Source organism: Micromys minutus (assembly GCF_963924665.1).
Source record: "Micromys minutus genome assembly, chromosome: 8".
Classification (NCBI taxonomy): Eukaryota; Metazoa; Chordata; class Mammalia; order Rodentia; family Muridae; genus Micromys; species Micromys minutus.
This window is the reverse complement of record NC_137977.1, coordinates 30,695,881-30,719,293: the sequence shown is the minus strand read 5'-3', so window position 1 is coordinate 30,719,293 and position 23,413 is coordinate 30,695,881. Positions and strand designations below refer to the sequence as shown.

The window sequence follows — 23,413 nt, the reverse complement described above, 5'->3', positions numbered from 1 at the left end:
TAACTCGGTATTTACTTGGTGTGAATTTTCCCATAGGCAGCTTTCAGTCTGGCCAAAAGAAAGGAAAACTTCAGAATTCTTGGCTAATTTTAGAAAACAGTGTACAAGTTCCTCTAAAAAATTAATAATAAGGTTACACTATCATCCAACAATGTAACTCTCGGCCTGTATTTTCAATGAGATCAAATTAGTATGTCAGAGCCAGGTCTCATGGCACATTCCTTAATCTCAGCCTGGTACCCACTTCTCTGTGACCACACTGACGGGATGGAAAATACCAAAAAAAAAAAAAAAAAAAAAAAAAAAAAAAAAAAAAAAAAAAAAAAAAAAAAATCAAACTTTCTCTATAGCAACTGTCACAGCCTTCAGCAATATACAGATCTTGAGCAGAGCTTTTCAGCCACAAGCTCAGATTTCTGGGTGTCAAGCACTGGCTACTTAGGCCTGGTACTAATCCAAGCTAGGAACTAACAGGAAAATTTTGAATCTTCTCTTTCACCCATTGCATGGCCATGTGAAGGGATAGGTAGAACAGAACTCTCTGGGCATTTGACAGCCTTCTCTTGCTCACTCTTGGCATCTCTCCTCATTGATTCTTATTGTCAGCCTCCTTTACATACATCCAGATAGTCAGGTCCTGCCAGAGCCTGTGTCACCCTAGGATACCCCATTCTAGCTCTCAAATGACCCCTCTCTAGCTATCTTATTAGAAGGCCCTTTGAAAACTTTAAGAGCTTGGTGTGGTGACTCAGGACTAAACTGAAAAAGGTCTATTGCCATAAGTTAGTAATACAGCTTAATAACAGGGTAAACTCCTGTGTCCCAAGCTTTCTTTTTCTTTACTCCTTTTCAATGTTAAAGCAGAAACACTAGACAGTCATAAACAGTCACAACATTAGTGACCTCTGTTTTGTGAAAGTTTATGGAAAATTTAAAGAGAAGTAAAAATGCAGATTAAAACCTACTCTTATTGTGGAAGCAGGGGGAGACCAGGTAAAGGAGACAGTACAAGAGTGTGGGTAACACAAAGGAAAATTAGTGTTTGTTTGGGGTATTGCTTGCTTAACTAGGGTCGGTATTTCTTTACTATGTAAAGAACAAATTACGTGGATTATTAGTTGCAGAACTCAATGAGAAGAGTTCAAATCGGTAAGGAGAGACTCAACTATTGGTTGGCTAAGGTGTCAGAGTCTCATGCCTTCAGGAGTCTGAGCTGCCAACCCATACTCGACACTATGGGACTATCACATTTTCCTTACCTTGGGTGTCTCGTGCTTTCATGGTTCATTCATCCCCAAATGGCAGAAAATAGAAATTCTGATGAGAACTAGAAAAGGATAAAAGGAAGGAGGAAGGGAGAAGGCCATGATAGAATTCCAATAATGGAAATAAATAATCACAGGTATTAGAAAGAACTTTTATTAAAAGAAGACATGCTTACATTTGTACATGCCACACATAGCCTCAGTCAAATTTAATAAAATTCAGGGAGGTTTGCCTAAGAAAATGGTAAAGCTTGTGTGAATTAGTAGAAGTCCTGTGCTAACTGGTATTGACACAATAGGCCAGTTATCTTGTAAATAATCTAGCTGATGGTATTATTTAGTGACTATTCTTAGATGATGTTAAGTAATGAGATAGATGATAATTTTTTGGAATGCTGTTGCTAATTATAATACCACTGTTGATAATAACCTCCAAGTTTGCAAAGTTATTATGAATCCCTACTTAATATACATAAAAAATCAGGATAAAAGGCCATTTTGAAATGAAATCTCTATCAAAACAGAACATTCATTAGTTAAAATGATCTCTGTCATAACTAGAGTGCTATTGAATCTATGACCAGTTTTCCTAGTCCTAATAACATTGTTAGTAAAAAGTGGAATAGTGTAATATTATTTCAACTTCAGGATTTGATTCAGACAGGGACATTAATTATAACTATAATGTTCAGTCTACATATTAAAATCAACTTTCAATCATAATCCAGATATAATTAACTAATAAATTATGGTACTATACTTTTTGATTTAGCTAATTAAGTGAATTGTTATGTGGTTAAAAGTCATAGTTCTACCTGTGAAAATTGAATTGCTTTGATGCAAAGGATGCATAGTATGGGCTTTTCCTGGCTGTAGCACAATGAATAACTTTGTGGTTATTCCAGTGAATAGCGTGAGCTTTGTTACCCAGACATCTCCACTGTCCTTGTATGCTTTCTCATTTTTGCTCTCTATCTTAGTAATGATGGCTAGATTATTTGAGATATTATTATTCCAAAGGGGAAAAATAAAGGCAAGGATAAATCTGTGTGTTCTATGACTAAATGGAATAGACATGTTTAACTTAAAGCTAAACTGGGCCCAATGATATTATGTGTTTAATTTTGTCTTCCTCTTCACCTTGCCCTATTCCATATTATTTCTTCTTCTTTCATTCTAGAAAGGTTTTGATTTTGCTTACTATATCCCTGTTGGTATTTGAACCACTTTTAATGATCCCTTGGATTCATCTGTGTGCACAGTGGACATGGCAATATTTTCATATCTTTCCTGATGTTCAACACACCAACAGTGGTGAATGAGCATCCTTAGGTCCTTCTGGAAATTTTTGTTGAGAAATCCGTAAAAGAGAGGGTTTATGCATGTAGAAACCATAGCAACCAAGTGGCAAACTACAAATACCAGGTCATGGTGGCAGCTCATCAGCATCTCATGATACCAGTCAAAGATGACATTGAAGATGTTCAAGGGCAACCAGCAGGCTCCAAAAGTCACAACAATGGAAATCAGCATCACATTTACCCTGTTGTTCTCATTGAGATGGTTCTTATTTTTCCTCCTCCTGTCTACCTGCCTAGTTCTTTTTCGGAGGCAGATAACAATCTTCAGGTAGCAGATAAGAATGAAACTCAAAGGGACAAAATACTGGAGCATAAATAATGATGTGGAAAAGAGAAGTTGGTTCAGTTTAGATGGCCATATCTCCACACAGGCCACTTGGTGGGTGTAGATGTCAGTAGGGAGAGAGAGATTGTGAAAAGGTTCATTGGTGAGGTGGTAGGACAGAAATAAGGGAATAGACATTATCATAGAAATGAACCAAATCAAGATGATGCCCCAATAGGCATGAGATACCCTGGGTTTCCAGCCACGGGGATTCACGATCAGCTGATATCTTTCAATGGCGATCAATACAAGGGAGAATATGGACACAGAGACTGAGACACTTTGCACGTACGAAGTGAGTTTACACATAGCGTTCCCAAATACCCAGTGGTCCATCAGAGTGTAGATGACTGTAAAAGGGATGCACATGACACACACCAAGATGTCGGAGAGGGACAGATTGGCAATCAGTATGTTAGTAACATTGTGAACTTCTCTCTGTTTCTTAAAGATGATGATGATCAGAGAGAGGTTTCCAAAAATGCCCATGATCAGGACCACAGTATATGCTATGAGTAGCAAGAGTATGGCTAGAAAAGGGGGTTGGCAGGATTCAAAGTAGGAAAATGTAGAGTTGTTGGTCTTGCCACCGGTTTTATTCGACGCTGGCTGGTTTGTGGGCACTTCCATTATGTCAGGATTTTTAATTAAAGATCTTCTAAGCTTCTGTGTATCATCAATGGATGTTTGACCATCAGTTCTTGAGGGACCCCTGAATTTGAAACTCTCAATAGATAATCAGAGAGTTGAATGTTTCTGATTTCTGTCTGCATAAATGACATCAGCATGCTCTTGAGATTCTAAAAATCAAAGAGAAATCAGAATATTAGGATTTTTTTGAGAGAAAGAGGGGTGTGAGGGAGGGAGGAAGGAAAGGAGGGAGGGAGAGAGAGAGAGAGAGAGAGAGAGAGAAAGAGAGAGAGAGAGAGGGAGGGAGGGAGGGAGAAAGGGAGAGAGAGAGAAAGGAAGGGAGAGAGAGATAAAGGGAGGGGGAGAGAGAAAGGGAGGGAGGGAGAGAGAGAGAGAGAGAGAGAGAGAGAGAGAGAGAGAGAGAGAGAGAGAGAGAGAGAGAGAGAGAAAGGAGAGAGAGAGAAAGGGAGGGGGAGAGAGAGAAAGGGAGGGAGGGAGGGAGGGAGAGAGAGAGAGAGAGAGGGAGAGAAAGAGAGAGAGAGAGATTTTCAAAATGATATTCTTGAACTTGTGATCCTCCTGGCCTCTACTTGCTGAATGCTGGGACTACAGACACTCATCACCACACAAGGTTTTACATAGTCTTGGGAGTAGAACCTAGGACTTCACATATGTTAGGCAAGCACTTTACCAACAGAGCTTTATCTCCAGTTCACAAAATCTTAACAATTGAGATGATTCTTAACAATATAAATAATTCTATAAATAGGGCAATGATCTTGAGGATGTGGACATGACTTAAGCAGGTCTTTGGCCTTGTTCTCTCTTCTTTCTCTCTTTTTCTGGTATTTTATTAGTTCTATCTGTTTATGCTTCACATGCATCAAGAGAAGAATGCTACAACATCTTGGTAACTATCCAGGGCAGTACACAGACACACACACACATAGACAACACATACACACACACATACATACACACACACATATATATATTTCCATACCCTTTAATTTCTGCCTGTTTTTCAGAATCATATTAATATGTATGCTCTTCATCCAATAGATTATACAGATCACCAGTTGTACTGGTGGGGAGGGCCAGGAAACTATGTTTCGATTTGTACCTATCACAATGTGAGTGCTTTTGTTCACTCCAAAACTTATGGTTCTTATTCATTGTAACAATACTAAAAGGAGGGACTTTTAGGAGATAAGCAGGCTAAACAATCTTTCCAATTATGAATTAGTGTTCTAAGAAGGGGGATGAGTACTTTTGAATGCAACTTAGTGGTGGAGTGCTTGCTTAACACACACAAGGCTTTGTGCTCTATTTCTTTCAAAGATCTGTATACCTATGCACGTATGCATCTATCCATCTACCAAGTCTTTTGCTGCTTCTTTCCCCTTTGCATGTAAGGACTTAGTACTTGTCCCCTCTACAAAAGTGTCATCCTGTGAGGCAGGCAGAAGTCCTCACCATACCTGAAGTTGCTGACCTATTGATTTTGGACTTTGTAGTGAGTAAAACTATAAGAAATAAGTTTCTGTCGTTTATAAACTGTCTACCATATGGTATTTCCAGCAGCACAATGCACTTGGACTAATGCAGGTTCCAAGCTGTTGTACTCAAATTTTTGACGTTGGAATGCAACAGTCTTCTAGAAATTTCGTGCTTGAGAACCATGTGATTAATTTATAAAAATTTCAAAAAATGTCTTATAATTTTAAAGTGTGTTTATAAATTTTGTTATGATACTTTTTTTCAATTTTATTGGATATTCTCTTAATTTACATTCCAAATGTTATACCCTTTCCCACCCACTTCCCTCCCTCCTTCCCCTCAACTTTTTTTCACAAAGGTGCTCTCACTGTTATACCTTCCACCGTCCACTTGCATGTAGCCTGCAGGCTATAGATTGAACATACCCAACAAAAGCATTACTGGAAATGATTTAAGCCAGATTCCCATCTGAAGAATGGTGATAAATAATGCCTACCTGCTTTAGTTGTTACAATTAAGTAACAATGTGCAACTGAATTATTCTCTTATCACCAACATATGGTAGAGAGCAGACGCTCAGTGTATGTGCTGTTAAATCTGTCCTTTCTACTGCCCTGAACTCGGTTCAAGTCTTCAAGATGGGTGCTAGAATTACAGAACACAGGTGTTGTGGGCTAGTGTATGCCTTCTCCTTTTGTATCTTCATTCTTTGGGATGAAGTAAATGTTTGGTATCTTGTTCAGATTTTGGGGAATCAATGAAGGAATTAAATGCACAACCATCTACTATTTAGAACCAATTTTGTTTATAATCTGTTCCATCAATTCTTCCTTCCTCCAGATTTCTTCTAATGTCCAGTGCATAAGGGGCACTGGACCCATGGCTCAGCATAGTTTGGTGTGATTATATTCAGTAGAATTATTTATATCAGTAGACATCACAAACTTAATGAACAAAGAATCAATGGTGAGAGTTCTATCTTAAACATGTGGAAAGAGGGCAGAGAGGGAGGGATGAAAAAAACTTCCCTATTTTGGTTTATTCTTTAGGAATCTGGCGAATGAAACATAAGCAATACTGATAAAGAAGACTGAGCAATAGGAATGGGGGGGCATGAACTTTTTTTTTTTACAGTGTGAAATTATTTTGGCTTGCTCTTCCCTGAGTTCAAAGGCTTAGAAAATTGTTACTGGAAAGAAATCACTTCAAAAAATGCTTTTAGCCTGTACAATAAACATCACAATGAAGAACACAATAAAAATACCATGGATAAATGGGAACCACTGATAACCACAGTATACTTTATAAAGGCAGCAAAAAGGACTTGTCAATGATGTGGTGACAAGGAGAAATAGCCCTGTTTAAAAACATCGGGATTTCTACAGACCTGACGTTCACAGATTTTGGCTGAAGGGACATTTCAAATTATATTCAAACTCTTTCTGTCACTTGATAAACCAGAACTACAGATGAGAAATAGAAAGCTTTTATTTCTAATTGATGCCTTTCTACCAAACAAAATTCACTTGGATGGAAAAAGGAAAGAAAAGGAGTTGGGCAGTAACTGTGTATGCAGTCTGGTGTGCTGGCACAGCATGGGACTTCCTCACTGAGGGCATATCTGCTGCTAGCTAGTGCTCAATTTTTTCATCAGATAATATAAATCTAAAAATAGCTTCTTTATTATTTCATAATGGCCAATGAAATGGTATCTATCTTGAAAACATTTCATAAACTGCTCAACAGTGTTCATTACTGTATTGTTATTGTTGACTATGTCAGCCACTTAGGCAAAACTTTTGTGGGAAGGGGTGGGAATGTTCTAGTTCTGTCTAATTAATAGAAAATCAAGTCTCAGGAATTAGGTGGAGCCAAAGTTTTGTGTGTGTGTGTGTGTGTGTGTGTGTGTGTGTGTGTTTGTGTGTGTGTGTGTGTGTGTGTGTAACTGATTTTCTCTACAGTTTTTGTTGTTTCTTAGAAAAACATACTTCTTATGGATCCAGGAAATAGCACTCTGATAGCAGCATTCTCTTTTCAGATGTAAAAATGTGCAGAACTTCACAGAGTTCCTAGTAGATGGGAAAGAAAGAAAGGAGTAAACATCAGCAGCCTTTTTTTTTTTTTTTTTTTTTGTTAATGTGTTCAGAGAGGGTGGGAGTACTTCCCATCCAGCAACAGCAATGCTGTAAAGAAACCTTATTCCTTTATATGTTGATTACTGTTCAAGAAAATAAAATTGCTCTCAAGATTGTAAATTCCAAAGAAAGACTCAGAGCCCAGAAATGTCAGAAAAGTGTTGGATGGGCTTTATCTGGGAAGGACTCAGAGATGAATGCAAGAGCTGTACAACCCAAATGCTCTCTGCACAGCTCAAAGATTAGCAGGGAAATCCCTAAATATGGGCTTTAAATTGCACTGTGGGCTTTGCAATTTACATAATTGGTAACTCTGAGGTTTCAGTCTGTAAATCCTGCTTATCTGGGAGCGAAGTAATGTTAAGCTGAAGTTCATAAAAAAATTCTTAGGATACAATTCTATTTTAGGAATGTTCATCTTGAATTGCTTGGTAGAAATGCTAGAAATGTAAGATCTCAAATAAAGAAGTAACATTTGGTTAAGTCTATGGGTAACACATGACCGAGGTAGGAATCTCCAACCTTCAATTTGATTAGATCTTATTTATAAAGTGTCTATCTTGACATGTTTTATTTATGTATTGTAGTGTAATAATTTTATATAAAATTAATTTAAAAATAAATTTTGATTTATATATTTTAAGACAAACAAAATAAGAGAATTACTCTATGAAAATTCCAATGACATTTTATTTATTTATTTGGATGTGTTTTTGTTATGCCATGTTTGTCCTTTTTTAATTAACACAATTCTTATTGGAAGAAAGAGAAGTGAAGTAGGGTAGAGACTTTGTATGTATTTGCTCTTGATCATTCTTTTTTCCTTTTCACTAACACCTTCATTTTCTGTTCACCATGTTCTTGTCTAATTTGTTTCCTCTTTCTTTAACTCTAGATACATTTTAGGAAAACAAAAAAAAAAAAAAAAACAAAAAAAAAACAAAACAGATTTTAAATTATTGAGAAGTCTAAAGAAACTCTAAAGTCTTTGTCTTGAAAGTAATCCTTCTTTATTTCACTCACATGGCTGGTGTCTCTGTGAGTAGAGCTCAAATCTCCTGGTCTTCAGAGTTCTACATGCTTGCCACTAATTTCTGCTTCTTTTTATGCATTTCATTAAAAATGTTCTGTTTTCTATTCTTAGTTATTCAAAATTGGCAGGAACATTCTGTAACACACACACACACACACACACACACACACACACACACACACACACACACTCCTGAACTCACATTTTCTCCTTAAGTTTCTAAGAATCACGAATTCTATGGTCCTGTTAATGCAAATAGAATCTTTAGTTATTAGAGAATTAATGTTTTTTTTAAAGTACTGCACATTTATTAAATCATTCACAATGCAGTGACGTACCAAAAATGTAGGCTGTCTTAACTTGATCTTTACACTGTCTTGTGCTTTCACTAGAAATGCCACTTAATTTTTGATTTATGAATTATGGCCCACTGACTTGCTCGTGATCAATTACAATTGTATAATCTAAACTACATACCAAGTCATATTTTTGTATATTTAGTCATTTAATTTGTTTTAAAAAAAACAGCCAAATGACTAGTTTCATGAAGACAAATGAAATTAGAATCTGTCCACCCCTGAGAATGAAGATCTGCAGCAAGTACCCACAATGAGTATCAGGAAACATGTTCTACTCTCCCACAGCCTGATTAAAAAGTGCAACGGGCCTGATTAACATTATGTGAACCTCTTTATTCTGCTCAGTTCTTGCTCATTGAAAACTCAGTATATACCTACTATGGTACATTATAATGTTATACATTTGATTTTCAGATCACAGAAACAAGAATTCCATTGATGCAATTAAACTCGGAAACGGGAGAATTCCAGCTTTTAAATGATCTCATACTTAAAATTAGAATATCTTAGTACAAAATGCATATCAGAAAACCACATTTACAAGATTCGTATAAATTTTACAAGTTTGTTTCCAAATTTCTTACCTGTTAGAGATTTACAGTTCTGTCACTGAACTTTCATTTTCCACAGGCTTGCTTTCTTCAAACTTGTTATTCTTAAAGACGATTTCTTTGAAGAAGGATGTCACAATAACCATCTTTCCACGTCCCATACTTCTTTCTCCTGTTCTAATGCATTTATCGCAGTTTCATGTTAGAAGCCATTCCCTGGAGTTGGAGTCGTTACATAGGCAGAGAAGTTGGAGTTCTGTGATCCAGTGAGTGCTGAAGGGAGCATACAGGGAGGAGCCAGGACCTTGGCAGCAGTGAAGCCTAGCTACAGCTACTTAAGAGGTCTGAAAATGTCACAAATACTATTCTCTAGCCTCTGCAGGGATGATAAAAGTGCCTCGTGAAAATATATAGCAATTTCTGGCATATATAGTGATACTTTTCAAACAAGAGTAGCTCTGTGAAAATCTGAATGTTATCTTATAGGTTCCTGGAAAACTATTAGTATATATTAGTAGCTAGTTGTAGACATTTTCTTGTACTCAATCGATGGATTTTATCTAAATTGTGCCATAATTTATATCTAATAACATGCTTTCAGAATTGACATTATCACTGACTTAGAAAAAGATAAAAGATTTTTTGAGCATCATGTAACCTTGGTCTTGAAGTTATTAGGTAGCTGAGGATGACTTTGGGAATCATAATCATAATCCTCCTGCTAGAGACTGAGATTATAGACATATACCATTATACCAGATAGAAATGTAATTTTTATATACGACTTTGAAACTAACAGTTGACTGTCTATTGCTCTAAATGAAAGTAGGCACTGAAAATGGCTTGTATTTGAAAAATTGTTAGGAGACTAGTTTTTATTTAAATTTGGGTTATTTAAAATACATGTCCCCTTTATCTGTTCACTCCATTATGCCAAACTGTGCTTTTGGTTATTTTAATTCTAGGTTTAGTAGTCCTATTAAATGTCATAAGTAAATGTTATGTCACATACAGAGGGCATAAGAAAATATATGTCAGATATGGACTGTGATGGCTAATAGTTTTTAATGACTCATAAATTTCTTTATTAATTTTTCATCAGATATTCTTTCTTGAAGATTGGTGTTCTGTCTAAGACTCAGTCTCATCTACATCAGATCCTAACAATGGGCCTTTCTAACTACTAAGGAGCTTATTGTATTTCACAAATACTATGCGGTTACTAGTATGCAAAAAATAAGATGCTTTGTCGATAGGTGAAATTATCAGAATCAATGTCTGAAAGACAGATTGATTGACTGGAACTCCAGTGATACGAAAAATTTGGAATGTTGAAGAACCACATCCTAGTTACCTTATGTTGGGTTAATTTTAGCTTCCTGAAGCATTTGCCTACCTCCATGTGAGACCTAACTTCTTCTGACTAAAAATTAACAACCATTATTAATTATTAACATATTATTCTATTAACTTAGAAGACAACTGGTTTCCATTAACACAGAATTTAAAAATATCATAAGTGCGCATCTGAGACTTATATAAAAAGCCTTTGCTCCTTCTTGTAACTGGCTCTCTGATATACCCATAAATGTATTTTAAACGTGGCTTGATTTATGAATTTCTTTGTTCTGCTACTAAAAGATGTCATGAGACATCTTTGACATGGAAACATGAAACCAGGATAACCTAAATCCATGTTTTATTGTCCATGGTACTCAAATTTGGATCTTGCTATCTACCGGAGAAGGCCTATTCAGGTTCCATCTCCCCACCTTTGAGCCTTTCTGCTAAGGTCATCCCTATTGATACTTGGGAGCCTGTCATATCCCAGGTCTCTAGGACTTTCTAGCGGTTCCTCCAACCCTCCACCCTCTCAAAAGCTGCATATTTCCCTTCATTCTCTTGGCCTTCTGTACTTATCTCCTGTCATCTCCCATACTTGATCCTGTCCCCTTTCCCCTTCCCACTCCCACATCTCACTCAGGTCCCTACCTCCCTCTTCCTTCTGTGATTAATTTGTTCCCAGCTTCTAAGATAGTTGAAGCATTCTCACTTGGGTCTTTCTTCTTGTTAAACTTCTTAAGATCTGTGGGTTGTATAATGAGTATTTGGATGGCCTATACCTACTTATCAGTGATTACATACCGTGCAAATCCTTTACACTAGGGATATCAGACTTAGGATAATATTTTCTAGTTCTACCAACTTCCATGCAAAATTCATGATGTTTTCATATTTAACAGCTGAACAGTATTCTATTGTGTAATTGAACTACATTTTCTATATCTATTCTTAAGTTGAGGAACATCTGGATTGTTTCCAGTTTTTGGCTATTACAAATAAGATTACTGTGAGCATAGTGGAGCATGTGTCCTTATGGTATGGTGGAACATCTTTTATGTATATGTAAAAAGAGGTGTAGGTGGGCCTTAAAGTAGCAAAATTTTTATTATTTATTTATTTATTTATTTATTTTAAGTCCTGGAATATTTATTTATTTATTTATTTTTAATTGAACAATTTTATTTTAAAAACAAAGATAAATGTACAGATTTTAGGCATTATTTCAAAAAAGTATACAAATACATTTTTCTCAGTACTTGATTTATTTAAAGGTTTGATAGTGTGCACTAAAATCTTACTAGTTATAATGAGCATAAAGTACATGTAAAACAAGATGTAACCTGGAAATAGTCAAAGTTTTCTTGGTGTGTAAAGATTAAGCATAATGGTTTTCATTTTCTTCTCTTTTTTTGGCTTTTGCATTTCTTGAATTTCATACAGTCTGTGAGTTGTTTCTGGGGTGTTCAGAGATTTCTGGGGTTAGTATCTGGTTATCAGTGACTGCATAATCAGTCTGTTCTTTTGTGACTGGGTTATCTCACTCAGGATGATATTCTCTAGATGTATCCATTTTCTTAAGAATTTCATAAAGTCATTGTTTCTGATAGCTGAGTAAAAACTACTCCATTGTGTAAATATAATACAGTTTTTGTATCCATTCATCTACTGAAGGACATCGGTTTTCTTTCCAGGTTCTGGCTATTATAAATAGGACTGCTATGAACATTGTGGTACATGTGTCTTTGTTGTATGTTGGAGCTTCTCTGAGGTATATGCTCAGAAGTGGAATAACTGGGTCTTCAGGTAGTACTATGTCCAATTTTCTGAGGCATCAACAGACTGATTTCCAGAAGGGTTGTACCAGTTTGCAACCCCACCAAGAGTGGAGAAGTGTTACTTTTTCTCGGCATCCTCACCAGCACCTGCTGTCATCTGAAATTTGATCTTAGCCATTCTGGTATGTATGAAGTGGAATCTCAGGGTTGTTTTGATTTGCATTTCCCTGATGGCTAATAATGTCCAGCCCTTCCTTAGATGCTTCTCAGCCATTCGATATTCCTCAATTGAGAACTTTTTGTTTAGCTCTGTACCCCATTTTTTAATAAGGTTGTTTGATTCTCTGCTGTCTAGCTTTTTGAGTTCTTTGTATACCTTGGTTATTAGGCCTCTATCTGATGTGGAATTGGTAAAGATCTTTTCCCATTCTGTTGGCTGCCATTTTGTTTTCTTGACAATGTTCTTAGCCTTACAGAAACTTTGCAATCTCATTAAGTCCCATTTGTTAATCTTTGACCTTAGAGCTTGAGCCATTGGTGTTTTGTTCAGAAAATTTTCTCCTGTGCCTATGTGTTCTAAGGTTTTCCCTACTTTCTCATCTAATAGTTTCAGTGTATCTGGTTTAATGTAGAGATCTTTGATCCACTTACACTTGAGCTTTGTACAAGGAAATAAGAAAGGGTCTATTTTCATTCTTCTGCATGCTGAGTGCCAGTTGGACCAACACCATTTGTTAAATAGACTGTCCTTTTTCAATTGAATGTTTACAGCTCCTTTGTCAAAAATCAGATGACCATATACGTAAGGGCTCATTTCTGGATCTTTTATTCTATTCCATTGATTCACATGCCTGTTTATGTACCAGTACCATGCAGTTTTTAGGACAATTGCCTTGTAATATAGCTTGATGTCAGATATAGTGATTCCCACAGATGTTTTCTTGTTGTTGAGGATGGATTTTGCTATTCTACATCTTTTGTTATTCCAGATAAAATTGCACATTGATCTTTCCAACTCAATTAAAAACTGGGTTGGAATTTTTATGGGTAATGCATTGAATCTGTAGATTTCTTTTGGTAAGATGGCCATTTTTAAAATGTTGATCCTTCCAATCCATGAGCATGGGAGATCTTTCCATTTTCTGAGATCTTCCTCAATTTACTTTTTTAGAGGTTTGAAGTTCTTGTCATACAGGTCCTTCACTTGCTTAGTTAGAGTCACAGAAAGGTATTTCATAGTTTTTTGTGACTATTGTGAAGTGTATATTTCCCCTCATTTGTTTCTCCACATGTTTGTTCTATGAATATAGGAAGGTTATTGATTTGTTTGAGTTAATTTTATATCCAGCCACTTTGCTGAATTAGTTTATCAGCTGTAGGAATTCTCTGGTGGAATTTGTGGGGTCACTTAAGTACACTATCATGTCATGTGCAAAGAGTCATGTTTTTACTTCTTCCTTTCCAATTAGTATCCCTTTGATTTCCTTTTGCTGTCTACTTGCTCCAGCCAGGACTTCAGTACTATGTCAAATAGGTAGCGGGAGAATGGGCAGCGTTGTCGAGTCCCTGATTTTAGTGGGATTGTTTCAAGTTTTTAACCGTTAAGTTTGATGTTGGATGTTGGTTTCCTGTATATTGCTTTTATCATATTTAGGTATGGACCTTAGATTCCAGTTCTTTCCAGGACTTTTAACATGAAGGGGTGTTGAATTTTGTCAAATGCTTTCTCAGCATCTAGTGAGATGACTATGTGATTTTGTTCTTTGAGTTTGTTTATATGGTGGATTACATTGATGGATTTCCTTATATTAAATTATCCCTGCATCCCAGGGATGAAGCCTACTTGGTCATGGTGAATGATCGTTTTGATGTGTTCTTGGATTCGGTTTGCAAGGAATTGTTGAGTATTTTTGCATCAATGTTCATAAGTGAGATTGTTCTGAAGTTCTCTTTCCTTGTAGGGTCTTTGTGTGGTTTAGGTATGAGGGTTATTGTAGCCTCAAAAAATGAGTTGGGTAATATTCCATCTGATTCTGTCTTCTGGAATAGTTTGGAGAGTATTGGTGTTATGTCCGCAGTAAATGTCTGATAAAATTCTGCACTGAACCCGTCTGGACCTGGGCTCTTTTTGTTTGGGAGGCTTTTGATGACTTCTTCTATTTCTTTAGGTGTTATGGGATTATTTAGATGATTTACCCGGTCTTGGTTTAACATTAGGACCTGTTATCTGTCTAGGAATTCATCCATTTCCTCAGATTTTTCAACTTTGTGGAATATAGGCTTTTTTAGTAGGATCTGATGATTTTTTGAATGTCCTCAGTTTCAGTTGCTATGTCTCCATTTTCCTTTCTGATTTTGTTAATTTGTATACTCTCTCTTTGCCCTCTATTTAGTCTGGCCAGGGGTTCATCAGTCTTGTTGATCTTCTCAAAGAACCAGCTCTTGGTTTTGTTGACTCTTTCGATGGTTCTTTTTGTTTCTATTTGGTCTATTTCTGCCCTAATTTTGATTATTTCTTGTTGTCTACTGCTCTTGGGTGTATTTGCTTCCTTTTTTCTAGAGCTTTTAGCTGTGCTGTCAAGTTGCTGATGTATGCTCTCTACAGTTTCTATTTGGAAACGCTCAGGGGTATGAGTTTTCCTCTCAATACTGCTTTTATTGCATCCCATAGGTTTGGGTATGATGTGTTTTAGTTTTCATTGAATTCTAGAAAATCCTTAATTTCTTTCTTTATTTCTTCTTTGACCCTGCTATCCTTTAACAGAGCGTTGTTTAATTTCCATGTACATGTGGGCTTTTTGTTGTCTTTGTTGTTGCTAAAGACCAGCCTTAGACCATAGTGATCTGAGAAGATGTATTGGAGTATTTCAATCTTCTTATATCAATTGAGGTTCGTTCTGTGTCCAATTATGTGGTCAATTTTTGAGAAGGTGCCATGGGGTTATGAGAAGAAGGTGTATTCTTTTACTTTAGGATGATATGTTCTGTAGATATCTATTAATTCCAGTTTGTTCATAGTCTTTGCTAGTTTTACAGTGTCCTTGTTCAGTTTCTGTTTCCATGATCTGTCCATTGGTGAGAGTGGGGTATTAAAGTCTCCCACTATTATTGTGTGGGGTGAAATATATTTTTTGAACTTTAGTAGGGTTTCTTTTGTGAACGTGGGTGCTTTTGTATTTGGAGCATATATGGTAAGAATTGAGAGTTCCTCCTGAGAGATTTCCCTGGTAATGAGTACAAAGTGTCCTTCCTTATCTTTTTTGAAAACTTTTGGTTAGAAATTTATTTATTTGATATTAGAATAGCCACTCCATCTTGCTTCTTGGGGCTGTTTGCTTGAATGTTTTTTTCTCAACCTTTTACTCTGGGATACTGTCTCTCTTTGTCTCTTAGATGAGTTTCCTCTATGCAGCAAAATGCTGGATTTTGTTTATGTATCCAGCCTGATAGCCTATGTCTCTTTATTGGGGAGTTGAGTCCATTTATGTCAATAAATATCAAGGAATAGTGGTTGCTGTTTCCTCTATTATTGCTTTTGTAGGTTTAGCTTTGTCTGTGTCTCTTTTTTCTTTTGGTTTTCTTGCTTAGGAGTTTTCTTGTTTTTACTAGGATGTAGTTCCCATCATTTTATTGGATTTTCCACATTAATTCGTTGTAGTGCTTGGTTTGTGGTCAGATAATGTGTACATTTAGATTTGTCTTGAAATATCTTCATCTCTCTATCTATGGTGATTGATAGTTTTGCTGGGTATAGCAGCTTGGGCTGGCACTTGTGCTCTCTTAAGGAGTGCATGATGTCTGTCCAGGCTCTTCTAGCTTTCATAGTCTCTGTTGAGAAATTGGGTGTGTGTCTGATTGGTCTGCCTTTATATGTTACCTGACCTTTTTCCCTTACTGCTTTTAGTATTCTTTCTTTACTTTGGGCACTTGATGTTTTTACTATTATGTGTCTGGAGGTATTTCTTTTCTGGTCCAACCTATTTGGAGTTCTGAAGGCTTCTTTTATGCTCATGGTCATCTCATTCTTAAGGGTAGGATAGTTTTCTTCTACCATTTTGTTGAAGATATTTACTGTGCCTCTTAGTTGATATTCTTCTCCCTCTTCTATTCCTATAATCCTTAGGTTTGGTCTTCTCATTGTGTCTTGGATCTCCTGGACATTTTGGGTTAGGAGCTTTTTGGTTTTTGCATCTTCTCTGAATGTTTTGTCTATGTTTTCAATGTTGTCTTCGGTCCTCGAGATCTCTCTTCCATCTCTTGTAGTCTATTGGAAATGCTTGCATCTGTGACTCCTGATTTCTTTTTTAGGTGCTCTACCTCTAGGGTTATCTCTTTTAGTGTTTTCTTTATCGTGTCAATTTTCGTTTTAAATTCCTTCTTCCATTTCTTCATCTCTTTGGTTCTGTTTTCCTTTAGTTTTCTGAGTTCTTTGAGTGTTTTTCTTGTTTCATCTTTTAAAGCTTCTGATTCTTTTTGCTTTTTCTTCTGTTCTTGTTTAAGGATCTCTATCATCATCTTGAGGTATGATTTTAGTCTCTGTCTTCTTTTTCTGGAGTATTTGGCATTCTGCTATTTGCTGTGATGGGAGAGCTGGGTACTGGTATTGCCAGGCTGTCTTGGTTTCCTTGGTATATGCTCTTTTACTTTCCTCTTTCCATCTTGTTGTCAGTGATATATTCTTGCCTTTCCCTTGTTCATGGTCTGTCTGTGTCCCTGTATCTCCGCTGGTCCAGGTGGCAGATGGTCTGAGCCCTGTTCTGTGCCCCTAAGCCACTGGATGGGAACAGAGATCCCAATGCTTGACTCCTGATCCCTGGATCAGGCAGGGCAGGGGTGGGCTTTCCATGCCCACTTGGCAGAGATCTCTATGCCCCCTGGCTACTTGGATTTCTGTATCACCAGGCCTTTACCTTTGGGAACTGCTGGTGCAGGTGGCAGATGGGCCAAACCCTGTTCTATGCCCCAATGCCGCCGGGTGGGAGCAGAGGTCCCAATGCTGTGTTCCTGGTCCCTGGATCAGGCAGTGCAGTAGCATGCTTTCCGTGCCCACTCGGTAGAGATCTCTCTGCCCCATGGCTATTAGGATCCGTTTCTCACCAGGCCTTTATCTCTGGGAACTGCTGGTCCAGGTGGCAGATGGGCTGATCCCTTTTCTGGGCCCCAAAGCCTCCAGGTGGGAACAGAGGTCCCAATGCCGGGTTCCTGGTTCCCTGGATCAGGCAGTGCAGGAGCATGCTTTCCGTGCCCACTCGGCAGAGATCTCTCTGCCCCCTGGCTACTTGGATTTCTTTCTCACCAGGCCTTTACCTTTGGGAACTGCTGGTCCATGTGGCAGATATCTGGTCTACTTTCAAAACACATTTTTTTCCTCTTATCCTCTTTTGTCTACTTCTTCTCTTTATTATTCTGTTTTCTTTTACTCTCTCTCTCTCTCTCTCTCTCTCTCTCTCTCTCTCTCTCTCTCACACACACACACACACACACACACACACACACATACACACACCCAGAGTTTTTCTGAACAAGGGTTGAATATCTAATGATTAGGTACACAACTTTCCCACGGAGAATAGAAAATACCAGTCTTTTATCTGTGCTTGACTATTTATATTACCTCCACCCACATTCCTCAGTAAAATGATATAAAAAGAGCTCGAAGGCTGAATAATCATGTGTGACAAGGTAAAAGAATCAGAACAAACAGTAAGAACAGTAAGTACAGAGGTGCTGGTATATCGTCCTTTTTTTTTTTTTTTCAGATAGGTGAGTAGAGAAACTCTGAGGTTATACTATACTCTAGAAGGGCCATAAGGACTTTTCTAAGTCCTCTATTTGTAGAGGAACTATTTCTGATATTTTCTTTAAAAAATCTGAGATTCTATTATGGATATTTTCTTCAAAAATTTTGGATGCCCTCTGGATAAGTCGAGGGTTGGGAGAGTAAGTATGTCCTTAAATGTGTAATGAGCATTACCATTCTCTAAGAGTCATTGAATCCTCTAAGATTCTGAGGATTCATCGACGAATAAGGAAAGAGTCCAGCATAGCTAGCATCCCTGGGCAAAGGTAGAGTTTTTCTACGAGAGGCTTTCACTGGAAATGTCTTATAAATAGTCCTAAATGTTTATTCCACAGATTTGATAAAATGTTTTCAAGATGGATCAAATTTTTTTTTATCCTGACCTTGGTACTTTTTCCTTATTTTGGTGAGTAAAACTTTTTATAATGCTTTTACCACAGAAGTCAAGTAATGCTGGGGGCATTCATAGCAATTCAAGAATGGATGGACTTTGGGAATCTTAACTTTGTGAAGTGAAGTGAAGCAAAACATGTTACAAGAGTCCTTGAAGATTCCACGCTGAATGGCCTCTGTTCATTCTTCTTAGGGAGCTAGAGAATGGGAATTAAGTTAGAAGGGGTGGTATAAACATCTGGAGGTTCTGTAACCATAATGCTAGCTACTTCCAAGACTGAGTCACGAGTTTTGTTTGAGCTTACGAAGTTAAAGTCAGCTGAGCTAATGCATTGTTTAAGGAAATCTCTTAAAACAATAAATGAAAAGAAACAAACAGAAGATATTTTTAATATTGTTGTTGCCATTATTCTACACTTACTGAAAATATTTACCTTCATCCCATGTTGGAGCTCAGGTAGTGGTTAAATGTCATGAATGGAAAGTACTAACTTCCAGCTCTCATGTTCCATGACACTATCCCTGACATAATTTTCACATTGAATCTTCTAATGTCAAATTTGGTGTAAAGAGATAATCTACTGGTTTTCTTTCATATCCATATTCTGAATGTGAAAATAAAGTAATTGTGAGGTATTAGATAGACCTAAGATATTAATATATTAATATCTCTTTAAAACATTTATATTTTAATTTTCACACATTACTTTCTATGAGGCAAATTAATAATTTAAAATGGGTCATTTTCATAATTTAACACTGTATTAATTTTGATTTTAGTTTGAACTAATTATTAATTATATATATATACATATATATTCTTTTTTGAGTCATAGATCTAGGTAATTTTCCTAAAAGATGTCTCCTGTTACTTGTTGACCATTGTTGTAGAAGTTCTGGTACCTATACCATAAAAAATTATTTCAACTCTAACACTGATAAGCAGGACACTGGCTTTTTCTTATTTTCATATATAGTTGCAGTATTCAAAAATCATTAGAATACTGTAAACATACTCAGAATTTATTAAAATTCAACAAAGGGCCCATGTATAGATAAACATTTAGAACTCCATTCACTGGAGGTCCTGGAAAATTTTCAGTCAATATGGTATGGCTTTGCAAAAACAATGCCCCAATTTCTACTCCTAAATTAGTATGATGCCATTATCCTGCAATCCTAGTTCTTGGAAAGCAGAGATAGAAGAATTCCTGGGGTTCACTGGTCAGCTATACTACCCTATTTGGAGGGAATGTTAGGCTTGTATTTTACAAAACACTTCTACCACACATAAAAGTTGCATGACATTTGAGAAATAATACTCAATTTTTTGTCTGTTCCCCAGTAGCACATAAATGCATATGCAACTATATAAAAATACCATGTACACATAAGTGCATATGTACACACACACACATACACACACACACTATTTACACAAAATCCATGCCTTCTTTTCTACTTGTTGATTATATCAGTTAGAAATTTGAAAGCAAAACAGAAATGGATTCTTCCCTTTACTAATTCTATCTAATCTCCAGGTGACTTATATATTTCATACATGTTTAAATTCAAATCTCCCTTTCCTAGAGAAGAAACCTCTTAACTCACAAGCACTATCCCCAGACAAACTGCCATCTATTTTGGGCAGATTTACACTACACTCTCTATTCCCCTCTTAAGAAATCCCTCTCACTTCCAGTGAACAGTTCTTTTCCCAAACTGTTCTCTCCTCCTTCTCTCCAGACTCCTCCTCTTTCATTTGCTCTCCTTTTTCTCACCTCCTCTCCCTGTCTATCATGTATTGCCCTAACATAAATCTACATATCACACTTTTGTTTACTTTAAAAAACAACAACAAAAAAACCCTTTGCCTTTAAGCTGTATATGACTATTATCATTTGAAAATATTCTAAATGACTATGTTTTCTCAAAGTTAATTATCTTGGATAAGTCACCAAACTAAATTAGTCTTCAACTCTGTCAGAAATCTGAGAATGGCCAACTATCTAAAAACATAGGAAGCCTAACACGGTTTCTAGAGCTTAGATAGGTTGTAGAGACAAATCCAAATCTCCACCAGTTAGCAACATGGGAGAGTAAGTCTTCGGTCTTCTGGCCTAGGATCACTGACAGACCTAAAAATGCAGAAATCTTGAAGGGCTGATAACTTTGGCTCAGCAAAGATTAACAGTTGACTATTCTGCACAAAGGGTCTCCTTTTGGACAGTAATAGTCTGTTGCTTAATTTTACTGTTTTTTGCCTAATGGCTGCCTAGCCACCAACTATACCTCACCTCGAGGTAGAGATGCTCAATTTCTTCATTTATACCACCAAAGGGGAACTGTAAGGAATATTTGTCTCAAAAATATTTTAAATGTCATAATTTGTGGATTTCTTATGTTTTTGAAATCCATCTAACTACAAAAAGCATCTGTTACTCAAACTATGAGATTTTTATCCAGCCCTTAGCTACTATTGATTAATCAACTAAAAACAATGTATAATAATAGTTATATGACTGTATCTAAGCCTTATATTCCAAAATTTATTGTATAGACACAATGTCTATATGAAAGTAACAATATTAATCTCAATTTTAAATCAGTAAGAAACTATACTAGTGAAAACATTAGATTTGTATCAAATGAAATCATACCAAAGTAAAGAGTACAACCTTAACATTGTATCAATTACAAACACTTCTATTAACGTAAGATGTAGCTATGTAATACCTTGTTTGAGAGTAAATTTACTAACCTATCCTTATGTCTATTTCTCTAACTTCCATAATATTACTATATCCCAAATTTCTCCTCCACCCCTTTCCCCACCTAAGAAAAAAGGATAAAGAAAAGAAGAGGAAAGGTAGCAATCCCTGAGTTTAAACTCTCCAGTTTCTTACTTGTTCAAAGCTGCATTTTTAAAGTATCCTTAGTTCAAAAAATAACCAGAACCATCTACTCCCACATAAGGAACTGGGACAAAGATCTTTTCTTATCTGCTTGCAGCTGAACTGGGGTGAAGAATCACCTTCAGGGGGCCCAAGGGAAAGTAGGAAAACTAGCTTTGTCACAGGAGAGGCATCAGTTGCCTTCCAGACACTATGTGCTGAGAAAGTTTACTACTTAGATGACATCTTGACTATGACAGTCTGAAAGGCTGGACAGGCAAGCCAAGCAGTTCTGGAAAAGTTCTAAAAGCAAGTCTTAAAAAAAAGCATCTTCGATGTAGTTGAAGTAGAATCAAACTTGGAGCAAGAATAGAAGGTCCCAGAATCTCAGCATTCCAGAGTGTGGATCTTTTAAGGGCTGTCCTTCTCTTCTTTCATCCTGTGGCACACAAAACATACAAGCAAATCACATAGTTCTGTAAAGACATTCACATGGAGTATGCAGGGTGCACAGATTGGTTAATGAAGATTAATAAAGATAACTGTCTTTCTTCAGGTTAGTTTGATCATATAATACAATTCTGTATACATGCTGTCTTAAAGAATGCCATGTAATAATAAGTCATGAGAAGTTTGTGCCCAATAAATGTTACTGGCTGTGTATAGACATTTTCTTTTCCTGCTGAAACATAGGTATAACCCCTCCCCCTGCACAATGCATTCCCCATTTTCTATTCTGATGTTAGAATATCCTTAATATAAATAGACTGGTTTAATTCAGTGTTTTTCTCCACAATCCAATGTCTTCCAGCAGTTGTGCTGTTTTCTCCATTAACACTTAAAAAATTTAAGATTAATAAGACACTATGTAACCTAACTCTGGGGGCTTTTGTTTCTTCTTTTTGCCTATTAAGCTTCTCCTTTAGAGTTTGATTATATCTCTCAACAATAGCTTGTCCTGTAGGATTATGTGATATGCCTGTGGCATGTTTTACATTATAATATTCAAAAAACTGCTTCATCTTATTAGAGATATGTGCTGGACTGATGTCCGTTTTAATTTGTATGGGTATTCCCATAATGGCCATAACTTTTAATAAATGTGTAATTATGGAATCAACCTTTTCTGATGCCAAGGCAGTTGCCCATTGAAATCCTGAATACGTGTCTATGGTGTGGTACACATATTTCAATTTACCAAACTCTGCAAAATGAAAGACATCTATCTGCCAAATTTTATTTCTTTGGATACCTTTGGGGTTAGTTCCTGTAGGCAGTGGAGTTTGGTTATATAATGAGCAAGTAGGGCATTGCCTCACAATTTCCTTGGTTTATTGCCAATTGATAGAGATTTTTTTTCCTTAAACCTTTGCTGTCAACATGGTGTTTTTATGGAATTCTGAAGCCTCCAGTACACTTCCTATCAATAGCTGGTCAATTTCATTATTACCCTGCCCGGCAGACCTGTATGAGTCCTTATATATATTGGATTACTCCTATTTTTGATAATTTTTTGTAGCTGACTAAATAGTGAAGTTAATTCAGAATCATCCTGAATAAGTTCAGCAGTCTCTATGTGTAAAACAACCCTTTCTGCATATTGAGAGTCAGTTATTATATTAAGAGACTCTTGAAAATATTACAACACCATAAGTAGTGCATATAATTCAGACCTTTGAACTGACTTATAGGGACTCTCAAGCACCTTACTTACATTTTCTGATATATATCCTGCCTTTCCTGACTTACTGGCATCAGTATAAAATGTAGGGGCTCCAGATACTGGAGTTCCCTTTATTATACGTGAGAGAATCCAATTAGTTCTTTTTATGAACTGAAGTTGCTTACTTTTAGGGTATCTCTTGTTAATCTCTCCTAAGAAATTACTGGATGCTCTTTGCCAGTGTTCATCTTGTGCCCACAAGGAGGTAATTTCTGCATTTGTAAAAGGAACCACAATTTCAGCAGGATTGCTTCCAACTAATTGTCAAAGTCTCATTTTACCTTTTAGTATTAATTCAGCGACCTTCTCAATTTAGGTTTTCAGT

At 36.6% G+C, this 23,413-nt stretch overlaps 1 protein-coding gene across 1 annotated transcript; it reads right to left on the bottom strand.

The window, feature by feature from the left end:
- Window positions 1–2,465: 2,465 nt before the first annotated feature.
- LOC308423527 (neuropeptide Y receptor type 6) lies at window positions 2,466–3,581 on the bottom strand (the record flags this gene model as incomplete). Its single annotated transcript, XM_080920252.1, has 1 exon — window positions 2,466–3,581. The coding sequence occupies one exon, from the start codon at window positions 3,579–3,581 to the stop codon at window positions 2,466–2,468; it is 1,116 nt and encodes a 371-aa protein (XP_080776378.1).
- Between the last annotated feature and the right edge of the window lie 19,832 nt (window positions 3,582–23,413).